The sequence below is a fragment of the Hipposideros armiger genome, unplaced genomic scaffold (assembly GCF_001890085.2).
Source record: "Hipposideros armiger isolate ML-2016 unplaced genomic scaffold, ASM189008v1 scaffold_284, whole genome shotgun sequence".
NCBI lineage: Eukaryota > Metazoa > Chordata > Mammalia > Chiroptera > Hipposideridae > Hipposideros > Hipposideros armiger.
In genome coordinates, this window is record NW_017731634.1 from 940,612 (window position 1) to 951,825 (window position 11,214).

The following is an 11,214-nucleotide window of genomic DNA, read 5'->3' on the forward strand; positions in this document are numbered from 1 at the left end:
ATAAAAATGGTCGCTGGATGTAATTTTACAAAGAAAACCTTGAATAGACGAGGTTAAATGGTGTGTGTGGCAACAGCCTGATGAGATGTACCTCTCACACTCACCCACTGACTCACTCCCTCATCTGAGCATCAGCGTGCGGTGGCCCAAGTCCAGGCCCCTCCTATGGGCTTGGGGCAGCCGCCTGTCAGCTGCAGGGGTTGGGACACCATGACTGTCCTGCAGAAGGTCCTCAGGCACCAACACACACTGGGCTCCCAAATGAGATATGTTATCAGGGGGCCCCCAATACTGTTGCTTAACTATCTGACAGCTGGCAGACTGGCTCCCTGGAACCTCCAGTCATCCTAACAGAGTGCCCAATGGAAGTGCCAAGCAAGTAGGGGGCAGAGTCCACATCCCCAGACCCACCCCTGGGCAAAAGCCCTCAGGCAGACCTGGGCAGGGAGCCCGGGGCATCTGCTCTGGGCACAGGAGGTAGCTTGCTGGTGAGGGTCTCTGTGCGCCCCTGAAAGGGTCCCTGAAAGGGAAGCTGGGAAGCCCTGAGCCAGCGGGCCCCTCCCCTGAATCCAGGGCTCCTGGGGCCTCCAGGAAGCCATGCTCTGTTTAGCCCACGTTTATTAAGTGCTTACTGCATGCTGGGTAAAGGGCACGGTGACAATTGTTGAGGTTGCCCCTCCCACAGAGGAGGGACATGCTGGTAGGTGGCGTAACTAGAACCCTAAGTGGGAAGTGAGGGGCTCAGAAAGAGCACCGCTAATGGAGGGTGGCTTGGGACCCCATGAGCTGGAACTGCACCTGGCACGGGGCAGCACTGGCATTAACCAGGTCGGCGACAAGCTGCTGTGGCCACTGCCCCACCGCTGACCTGTCTTTCTGGTTTTTCTCTGTGCTTCCCAGAAGGTAACTTCCTGTCTGGGTCTCAGAATTCCTCTGCCTCCTTACCCAGAACCAGGGGAATACCCGCCCAGGCCTGGGCATTCCCTGAACTGAGTAGGCACCCTGCCCGCCCCCGCGGCTAGGGCGGTGGAGGGGACCGTGGGGGCCCAGGCCCCGCCACCTGCAGATCGCCACCAGGGGGCAGCAAACCTCAGGCCGTGCGTGTTCTCTCTCAGCACTTCTGTGGTCCGCACACCATCAGGGAGGGGGTGGGGCGTGGTTTTGGGGCCCCACTCCCTTTACGATTGCCCCCCTCCCGCCCCAGGCAAATGCAGGGTGCTCCCTGCCTGGTTCTGGTTCAGCAAGGCACACTGCTGGGCCCAAGACCGAGTGACCTCTCAGTCAGCTGCTCCATTGGGAGATGCCCTTCCCCCCTCAACCCCCCACCCCCAGGAAAAAAACAGGGGTGAGATTTGGGGGACCAAAAAGAGAGGCGCAGGAAGAAGCCCATCTCTGCTAGGTCCACGCTGAGCGGCCTCAGTGGGGGCAGGGAGGACGCGATGAGGTTCCGGGGCCAGATCCCACTGCTGAAGGGCGCCCGTCCATGCCTGATTCCCGCGTGTTCCTGGCACGGTCCCCGAGTCTGCAGGACCTCGGTCTACTCGTCTGTAAAAGGAGAACAACGCCATTCCATCCTCCAGGCTGTTGGAAAAGTGACTTGAGGACACAGGACACTGCCTGGCCCGCAGGGGGCTCGCCACAATGGAGGCCCCCCAGGCAGCCGGGGGAGGAAAGGCGCTATCTCTGGCTCAGAGCATCCCTGAGGGTCTCCCTTTTGTTGGGGGCCAGGCAAGTGTGCTGGGCCTTGACCATAGTTCCAGGGAAGAGGCCAGCAGGGCAGGGGTCCAGCCCAGAACGCCCTTGGCACAGTGCCCCATCCCAGGAGGCCCCGATCCCTTCCCACACCGTGGGCAGGGGCCCTGAATCTCAGAGGTGGCAGTCAGCCGTGGGGCAAGTGGCATGGGGGGCAGAGACCAAGGGAGACGCTGCAGACCAGCACTTGTATTCAGGCTCCACCCAGTCCGGCTCTGAGGCATACACGGTATGTACCCCACACATGCCCGCCACTGACAGCTATGCCTACATCCCATCGGGATGCCACTGAGGCCCCACACCTTTACCGGTGTCCACCACACGGCCATGCCCTTCAAACGCACAGCATTCTCCAGCCCAGCCCCGCTTTAACATACAGCATCCAGTCCTTCCCAGCCTGGGAGAAGCAGAGGACCCGCTTCAGGGCCTGGCTAAGATGACCAAGCAGCAGCCCCCACCCCCCTCCTTGCAGGCCTGGCCCCCCAGAGACACTGCCCCAGCTCCCTCTGCCGTGGACAACCCCGACCATTTACAGCCTCTGTAACACACAAAACCCTTGCCCCCAGGACCCCTCCTTCAGGGCGAAGACCTCGCCACAGCCAGCAGCTGACGCCCCACCTGTCTGCAGGCTGGGCTGCGCTCTTGCAGCCCTGGCACTGGGCATGAGATGAGAGGGAAACAACACCCCTATGGCAGGAGGGGCGCCGTACTTGGCCAGCCTGCAGCCCTCTCCTCTGGGTCTGAGGAGCTTGGCAAGGTCGCCACCAGAGCCACAGCCCGGGCCCTCGTGGGCAGGGGTTCGCTGCTCTGTGGCGGCAGAGCGCGTCTCTTTTGCAGGCCGCTCTTCAGCCGGGCCTGAGGCTCCATCCGCACGGGCGCAGGGAGACGAGCGGAAGGCTTCGCGGGGGGCGGCGGCCAGCCTTCCCCGAAGTCCATCCGCGGCGCTCGCGGTGCGGCCAGGGCTGCAGAAAGTGAGCGGAGCACGTGAGCCAGCTGGGGGAGCAGGGGCCACTAGGGCGCCCGAGCCCCCAGCCCGGGTGACCCCCCCACCACCACCACCACCACGCAGCCAGGCCGGCGCGGCGCTCACCGGATACATCGCCACCTCCGTCTCCCGATGCCCCTTTCCCAGCGCGCAGCCTGGCTAGCGCCGCGCGAGCTTCTGAAACAGAAGGGAGAGCAGAGAAGTGACGACAGGCATCCGCCGGACCCTTTTCGGACCGCCGCGTGCGCCCTGCGCTGTCGCTGCGCCCGACCCGGACCGATCTTTACTTGGGAGTGGTCAGGGGGCTGAGCCTGGGACCCTGCCCGGCGCTCGAGCCGGGAGCGAGCGGCGCGGGAGGGTGGCCGGAAAGCCGTGGCAGCGGCCGGGTGCTGGCGGCGCCTTTATGCAGTGCAGGGCGGTGGGGCCGCGGGCGCGCGCGCTTTCCCACGCTCCGCAACCAATCTGCTGCCGGGGCTGGACAAAGCGCAGGCCCCTGAACCCGCTGGGCTGGGATAATGACGTGCTCCGCCCCCCAGCAGGTGGGGTGTGGGTGGGGCGACGGGGGACACGTGGGGCGTCAGCTGGGACGTGCCCTGACTCTGAGTTCTGCCCTCAAACCCACACTGAGCCCCCAGTGGTCCAGACGCCTGTCCGGGAGGCAGAGGCCAGAGGAAGTGGCCATTCCTGACGGCTGAGCGTGCAGGGCAGCTCCTTCCCTGACCCCCACCTTCCTGTCCTCCAGGCAAAGGACAAGCGTCTCCACGGGCCACCCTCTGGTCTCTTGCTTGTTCTCCCAAGCCACGTTGGGTCCCTTGTCTGGGCCTCTCCAACTCCTCACACCTAACCTGGAGCTCTCCTAGCGAGGGGAGGGGCGGCTGCTGAGCCATAGTCACTGGGGGACAAAAGTGGCTGCAGGGTGAGCCCAGGATGTGGAAGCCACATGGAGATGCAACATCAGGGAAGGGGTACTTCCCCCCAGGGCTGCACAGAGGGGTCAGTGCCCTTAGACTGGGCCAGGGCTGCTGCCCCTGGAAACCCCCACTCTCCTCCTTGCTTTCTGAAAGGCCACGCTTCAGCTGCCACCTCCTCCAGGAAGCCCTCTGGCCTCCTCCTCCCTCCTCCAGGCTGATTCTTGCATTATATGGTCATCATCAGAGGTGCTCTGGGCAGTTAATTCCTGGGGGCAGGGCCCTGCCCACCCCCAAGCTCCCCCAGGGCCTGGTATTTTGAGATAGCTGGACTTAAGAACTCTGCCACCACAGCCCAGGGAAGAGGCAGTGCTGTCCTGCATCTCAGAGGAGGAAGCTGAGGTCCGAGGAAAAGGTCTTGCCAGCCCTCTGCCCCACCATGTTCCCCTCTTGTCACCTGCATTATGTGGTAAGATGGGCGGGGGGGGGGCATGGAAGTGAATGGGGGTTGAGCACTGTACAGGCCAGGCTTGGGAGCAAGAAAGCATGTCTGCCAGGGCGAAGCCAGGCCAGGGCACGTGGCCGGGAGGAGGGGAGATGGGCCAGCCCAATGATGGCAACAGAGGGAGTGGGAACTGTCTCCCCAGAGACTCCTCTCTCGACTGCCCAAGAACTGTGCCAGCCTCGGCCCAACGGGGAGGGCAGATGACTGGCGGGGGCAACTGTAAAGACTGCTCCCTAGTGCCCAGCCCCGGGGGCCTCCTGGGCCATCAGTGGTCAGTGGGCAGAAGCCGCCCCTGTGGACGCAGGCCTAGCTTGGGGGTGGCCAGGTAGAATGTGCCGTGCCTCTGCTCCCCCGCCCACCTCCAGGCCCTGAATGGCTGGGAGCCTTTTGTGGGTGAGCAGCTGGCGGTCGCCCTTTATGTGGGGCTGTGGGAAAGTCCCCGGGCCAGCCTCTCACAGCCTCTCAAAAGCCGGGATTATCTCGGGCCGGCAGGACACCCTCTCAAGGACATCCCCCCTCCAGCAGGGGTTGGGGCAAAGGGGCCTCCACAGAGGTCCTGCCTGCCAAGCCCTGGCCCCACAAGTCCCTTGGCCAGAAAAGGTCCCCTGAGTGGAGAGACCCTCAGACACCCAGCTCCCTGCCCCCAGCTGCCCAGACTCAGAACTATCCCCCATGCCAGGCAGGGTTTTGGGGGAACCCCCACCCACCTCACCCCTCTAGGTACCCCTCCTGATTGTCCAGGCCCCTGGCCCTCTGAGGAAGAGCTTGCCTGGGGCTGACAGCCCCCTCCCCTGTCTCACTCATGGGGCTGCGCCCATGGCTGAGCTGACTTGGTCAGGTCCAGAGCGGAGGTCAGACTTGGGGGCGCTCAGGGGGCCTGGATAGGGAGGGTGGACAGGGAACTGAGAGGTTATTTAGCACCTGCTGCATACAGGCTAAGCAGGACCTTCCCCCCTGGACCTGCTCAGAATCCTGAGCTGGAGGATTCTGTGCCTGCGCCACCGAGCAGGGCACAGACCCATGCCTAGTTGCCTGATGAGGTCACACAGTCCCTGGTACAGTTTGGCTCCAGAACCCCGCTTTCTCTGCTCTATTGGCCAGCTCTCAGGTGGCCCAGAACTCAGGCAGAGTCACCCACCCAGGAAACTGAATGAAGTGGGGTGAGCGGAGCCAAAGGCCTGGCAGAGCCTGGAGCTGGGGACTCCAAATGACTGATGTTAGTGCCAGCAGCCGAGTGCTGAGGTGGCCTGGATGCTGTGCCTTTATTCACTCCTTTCGTCCTCAGCACATGCTGGCGGTGGCTGATATTAGCCCCATTTTACAGATGAAGAAACTGAGGTTCAGAGAACCCAGCCACTAAGTGGCGGTGTCCGGATTCAAGCCCTGTGCTCATAGCCCTCCCTGGGAGGCCAGGCTGCCTCCAGAGGTCCTCGGGTGGGAACACCCAGGGGTTGTAATCCAAAGCGGGGGGTCGGGGAGGCTGGCATCCCCCTTTGTCCCCTTGTCAGGGCCAGGGCTTGCCGGGGACACCAGGAGGCTGTGGGAACGGGAAGGCGCTGGCGAGGCCAGATGTGCGGCCTTCCAGCGTTGCTGGGAAGCTGCTGCAGTTTCCCCAACCTTCAAAGGCAGCCCAGGGAGCCCCGCCCCGCTGGGACGGCTGCTCCCCAGATGGCCTCTGGGCCCGCAGCTCAGCACACAAAGCCAGGCAGCCATGTGAATGAGTTTGTCGCTGGGCACGAGCCTTTTGTGCTGTATGAATGTCCATGGCAGGGGTGGGGGGGTGTGTGGGAAGCCACCCGGAGTGGCCTCCCGCCCAAATTTCCCTCTGGGCTGGATGGGGGGCAGGGCTTGAAAGCCAAGGCCGCTGCCTGGGAAGAACCCCACAGCCTCTGTGCCTGCACCCCTGGGCCTTCCCATGTGGCATGAGACTGACAGGGTCCATGAGTCCAGGGAGACCACCGAGGCTCCGTCCCCCCATGTTACACACGGAAACAGTGGCAAGAAGGGGCTGTCCTCACTGACCCATAATTGTGGGCTCCAGGGAGGGTGGGGGCTGCCCCATGGGGCCCAGAGCCCAATAGGCAGGTGATTGCCCACCAGACACACCTGGCCGAGGCCAGGAACCGTCTCCGTCCTGGGAGGTGGGGGCAAGAGGCTAAAGAGGAGGTCACTGTCAGACTTGGGAGGCAGTGAGGGTAGGAAGGGCAAGATTCCGGAGCCCAGCACCCTCACCCGTCTCCTCCCCACACCCCGCCCGAGACCAGGCTCTGGGCACTCCACCTGGCACGCGGCAGCCACTTAAAGTGGATAGTTGGTGTCTGGCTGAGGACGGGCAGCCTTGGCCTTGCTTGTTCCCATAAGCTGGTGCCTGGCCAAGGTCCCAGGACTGGCGGGGCTCCCCTCGCCTTCATCTGTGAACTGGGTGCCATGTCCCCTGCACGGCTTGCTGAGCGGGTCTGAGGAGACTCCAGGCCGGGTGGCTGTGGGGAGCATCAGGTGCACCCAGGGCTGTGGGCAGGGGTGCTGAGCCTCACTGAGGGGCCCCCACGCTGGACTGGAAGCCCTAGACCCCTGACAGCTGGCCCCGACTAGGGAGGAGGGGGCCTCAGAGTGTGCCCAAAGGGAATGTTGATGAAGTTCCTTGTGGGAGGAGCTAAGGGGTCCAAGAATCGGAGGAGTGACCACGGATGGTGCGGAGCTGAGCCCCACACATATGATCCCATGGGCCCCCACTGTGCCTCGGCGGGGGTGGGTCTCGGCGGTGTGGTGCTCCCAGAACTGGCTTCTTCACGGCTTTCAGCCATCACAGGATATGGGGGAGTCCAATGAGGCCAGGATGGGGGGGTCATAACTGGGGGGGACTCAGACACTCTGTAACAGTACCATGGAGCAAACCCAGCGCCCAGAGCTACCGGACCATTGATCCCCAGGGGACGATGTGCCCTCTCCTCCTCCCACATTAGTGTGTAAATTAGTTGCACCCTCAAGCCCCCTGCTCATGGGCTGCTACTCTCCTTATGTCCCGCCCTTCAAGAAAGCGGGGGGCCGGGCGAGTGGCTCAGTTGGTTAAGAGCTCGCTCAATCGCTCAAGAGTACCAGCTCTGAGCAACAGCGGTTCAATTCCCAGCCCGAGCTGAGCTGCAGCTGAGTGCCAATAGGTGGCAGGATGGCTCAGCTAAAAAAAAAAAAAAGAAAGAAAGCAGGGTGCCCCCATCCCCATGCAAGTTTGGGGAGTTGCCAGAGCCCCGACATTGTGGCAGGGGAGCTCCTTAAAGATCAGTCAGCCCAACTCCTCGACAATCAGATGGGAAACTGAGGCTGGGAAGGCCTGGGGGTCTGCAGCAGCCTGGAAGTCAGGTAAAAAAGGGGAGGGACCAGCCAGTCCAGGGTCCTCCAGAAGCAAGTGGGGCAGGTTGTGCAGAAGTGCACTTAGCTGGGGAGGGGACCTGGGGTGCTTTTAGGACAAAATAGGTCTATCCCAGATGCAGAACAGCAACTTGCTCGGACAGCATGGCCCCCAGTGGGTGTGAAGAGACAGGGCGCCTCAGACCCCGGAAGAAACACAGGTGGCTGACATGGGAGCTGAGTGGCCACCCCGGTTTTTCCTGGGGGGAGGGGAGCTGCCCAGAGTGCCGCCTGGGCTCAGTCCCAGCTGGCAGCTTGGCCTTGGGTCCAGACACGCCTCCGTTTGCTCACCTGTGCAATAGATGTGTGAATGCTCAGCCTGGGCCAGGCTGCCTGTCCTGAGCGGGGCTCCCACAGCAGCCCCCAAGACGAGAAGGGTGAGTGGGAAAGCCCCCGAGGTGGTGATAAGGACAGCGACTAGCATAACTAACAGCGTGACTGTTCCCTGTGGGTGCCAGTGCCAGGTGACCGGCGGGGCAAACGCTTTCTGCAAAGAGCTGGACAGTGAGCGGTTTAGAACCTTAGGCTGTCTGTCTGTCCCACGTGCTCAGCTCTGCCCTCCAGCAGCAAAGCAGCCCTGTAGCCCTCCACACAGTGAAGGAATGCGCCCAGCCGTGTTCCTACCACGTTTCATTTATGGATGCTAAAGTGTGAATTTCATCTCATTTGTACCAGTCACAAAATATTTTCCTTCTTTGGATATTTGTTTCAACCCTTTGAAAATGTAAAAATCATTCTTGGGAAGGCCCAAAGGCAGGCCTGATGCTCAGCCCTGTTCTAAGCACGTTACATGAATGTCTTTGATCCCCCAAGCCGAGTAGGGGGGCTCTAGGGGAGTAGGGGGGCTCTAGCATTGTCCCCCGTTCACAGGCAAGGAGACTGAGGCACAGATAGGGCTAAGCGTCCTGCCTTAGGTCGCCCAGTGGGAAGACTCCGGGGGGGGGGTCCGTTGGGAGGCCTCCGCTCTGCCCCCCCACTCCCCAGGCTCTAACCCTCGGACCTCGCCCCAGAGGCGGGGGCTGTGGGTTCCTGCAGGCCGGCGTTTCCCACGCTGGGCGGCTACGGAGGAAGCGTGCCTGGGCCCCGCAGCATTAGTGCCGGGGTCTGCTTCTGAATGCATGAGGGCGGCCGCGGGGGGCGAGGGGGGGCAGCTCCCAAAAGACCATCTGGCTCTGCGTTATAATAGAGCGATAAAGGGCTTGTCTGCCCTCAGGGGTTGGGAAGAGCTGCTCTCTGACACCGCGGGGGTTTTAACCAGCTCAGGACCCCGACCTGGCCCTGCCCCCGGCCGGCGCGGGGGGGGGGGTGCGGCCACGTGGGCGGCTGAGGCCCCTGATGGGGGGTCGCGGTGAGACCCTCGGGCCCTGCGCTTTCCCACCGCCCACCTCTGCGCTTCCCAGTGGCCACAGGGGAAACTGAGGCCCCTGCACTGAGGCTGCGCCAGCCTGGAGTCTTTGACCTCCTGCTCGGAGGTCAGGAACGCAGCACACTTGGGAACGTGGGGCCTGGTGTGCTCTGCAAAAATAGAAGTTCTGGTGGAGGGCTGGAGCCCCTCAGACTGTCAGACACCCTGCCCCCCCCCCCACAGTCAGGTCCCAGGGTGGAGCCTCACTTTGGTCAGATGAGAGAAGGGTCCCCGCACAGCCCTGCACCCCAGGTCCCTGTGAGTAAGTCCAGGCTGGAATCCAGAGGGGGGCAGCTGTCTCAGGGCAGCTTCCGGGGAAGGTCCGGGACCCCTGAATCACAGAACCTCATGGAGTCAGCAGGTGTGTGACCTGACTCCAGTGTTCCATTTCTGAAGCCCACCCCGCCAAACCCCAGCACGGTCCTGCAAATGGACATCTGCAGCCCCAGCCTAGCCCCACCTGGGGGGCGCTCACACACAACCCGTCCTGAGCATCCCTTCCCTGCTCAGCGCCCCCCCCCCGCGACTCCCCATTGCAGAAGGAGAGGTTGGTGTGTGGACAGGGTGTGTGGGGCGACCCTGTCCCTGACTCGGTGGTCCTGACGCAGAGCACTGGCCATATTTCAGATCAGAATCACAGGCAGCCCCAGGCAGTCAGCCCCAGCAACGGGGTTCGTTCTGCGGGAGGGCCAAGAGGGCCAGGTGGGCTGAGTACCACTCTCTTCTCAGCAACATCCCAGCCCCCCACCCCTCAGTCACCTCCAGCAACTTGGAGCCAGTCCCTCCATGAGGTGGCCTTGGCAGAGGAGTCCATCTTATACAGGTAAACTGAGGCCCAGAAAGGACCAACATGTGTTTAATAGAAAGCCAAGGGCAGAGCCCAGGCTCCTGGACAGCCCCCTGCACAGACCCCCCCCCAAGAACCTGCTGCTGAGACTCCCCACGATGAACTTGCAGTGTCTGTCGACGCCGGGCAGGGCAGGGCGAGCCCCAGGGACTGTGAGAGCCAGCTGCAAAGTCTGACTCCATGTCACCCAGCCCAGCACAGCAAGGCGCCGCTGTGTGCATGTTCTGTGGCCCTCAGTGGAGTTCCTAGAAATTAGGAACAGGTCCGGAAGTCACCCCGCCTAGGATGGGGAAAGGCAGCCCCAGGGAGGCGGTCTCAGCAGATCCCAAGGGTCCCAGCTGGAAGAGCTCAGAGCTTGGGGAGCTGCTTCAAGCCAGGAGCTAAGAGGGTAACCCCCAGGAGCAGGCCTGGGCAGGGAGGGGACCTGGGGCCTTAGGGCACCGGAGGAGAAACCGAGGCAGGAGCTAATGAAGTGGGTACAGAGGAGGAGCATGCTGGAGGCAAAGCTGCCCCACCCCAGCCCTGCCAATGTCAGGCGGGCACTCTGGCCAACATGTTGGCCTGTCTTCAACATAACTGCATGGTGGGCCCAATCTACACCCCAAAGTTCTCTCCTACATGTAACAGTCTCCCCAGCCCCAATGTCAGCCCTTCTCTAGCCCCCTGTGCACCCCCCCCCCAGGTCAGGGGCCAGGCCTCAGTCCCCTCTCAGTCCAGGTGTCTGCTGCCCCAGGACAGCGTCATAGTGGAGAGCGGGGGAGGATCAAGAGCCCCCGTTCTGGTGGTGGTGGGGTACAGGGGGGGCTGGAGAGTGGAGGCCAGGGTTTCCTCCCTGCCTCGAGGTGGGTCACCCCCCAGCTCTCCCACCAGAGTGGGGCTGCGCAGCCGGTGGTTCCCACACTCTGCACTCAGCCTTCGCAGCGACAAAGGCAGCACGTGCCTCTCAGGCTGTCTTGGAGCCGCTGCACCCTTTGTCCGTTGTCGCGGGCCACCAGCCATCTGCAGGGCAGCTCTGTCCATCGATCACTGTGCCTGCTCCCTGCACACCGCCGGGGTTCTCGCCCGCAGGGGAGAGGCACGTCATCCCCTCCTCAGGTGCTCCTGGCCCTCCCGGGAACCCAGCCCCACCCTGCACCCCGCTCTCATGAGTGCCCTGGACGCCCAGCCCCAGCTCGGTGGCACCTCTTCCCCTCCCATCAACCCACCTCCCTCTGGCTGCTCAGGAAAGAGAAAGGCAGGTTCTGCAAGTCCAAGTCCCAGCTCCAACCTTCCCCTTCCCCTGGGCCTCCTCTCTGTGCCCTGGGTCTGTCAGGGGGCGACAGATCCTGCCGCTTTGCAGCTTCATCCTCAAGCCCACACTGGCACGCGTGGTAAAGCACTGACCCCACCTCATGCCTCAGAAATGTC

At 62.8% G+C, this 11,214-nt stretch overlaps 1 protein-coding gene across 1 annotated transcript; it reads right to left on the reverse strand.

Annotated features, from left to right (window-relative positions):
• Nucleotides 1–17: 17 nt before the first annotated feature.
• LOC109391142 (splicing factor, arginine/serine-rich 19-like) lies at nt 18–10,827 on the reverse strand. Its single transcript, XM_019658437.1, has 5 exons — nt 10,675–10,827; nt 3,025–3,230; nt 2,843–2,914; nt 2,371–2,714; nt 18–1,545 (listed from the first exon to the last, which is right to left on the reverse strand). The coding sequence occupies exons 1-5, from the start codon at nt 10,825–10,827 to the stop codon at nt 1,538–1,540; spliced, it is 783 nt and encodes a 260-aa protein (XP_019513982.1). The 3' UTR covers nt 18–1,537.
• Between the last annotated feature and the right edge of the window lie 387 nt (nt 10,828–11,214).

Bases quoted from the DNA above. Each gene is read 5' to 3' on its own strand.
- LOC109391142 (XM_019658437.1), bottom strand. From the start codon at position 10,827: ATGGACAGAGCTGCCCTGCAGATGGCTGGTGGCCCGCGACAACGGACA. The intron at 2,915-3,024 runs GTAAAGATCGGT...CTTCTGTTTCAG, and splicing joins AGCCCCCTGACCACTCCCAA to AAGCTCGCGCGGCGCTAGCC. The intron at 2,715-2,842 runs GTGAGCGCCGCG...CACTTTCTGCAG, and splicing joins CGGAGGTGGCGATGTATCCG to CCCTGGCCGCACCGCGAGCG.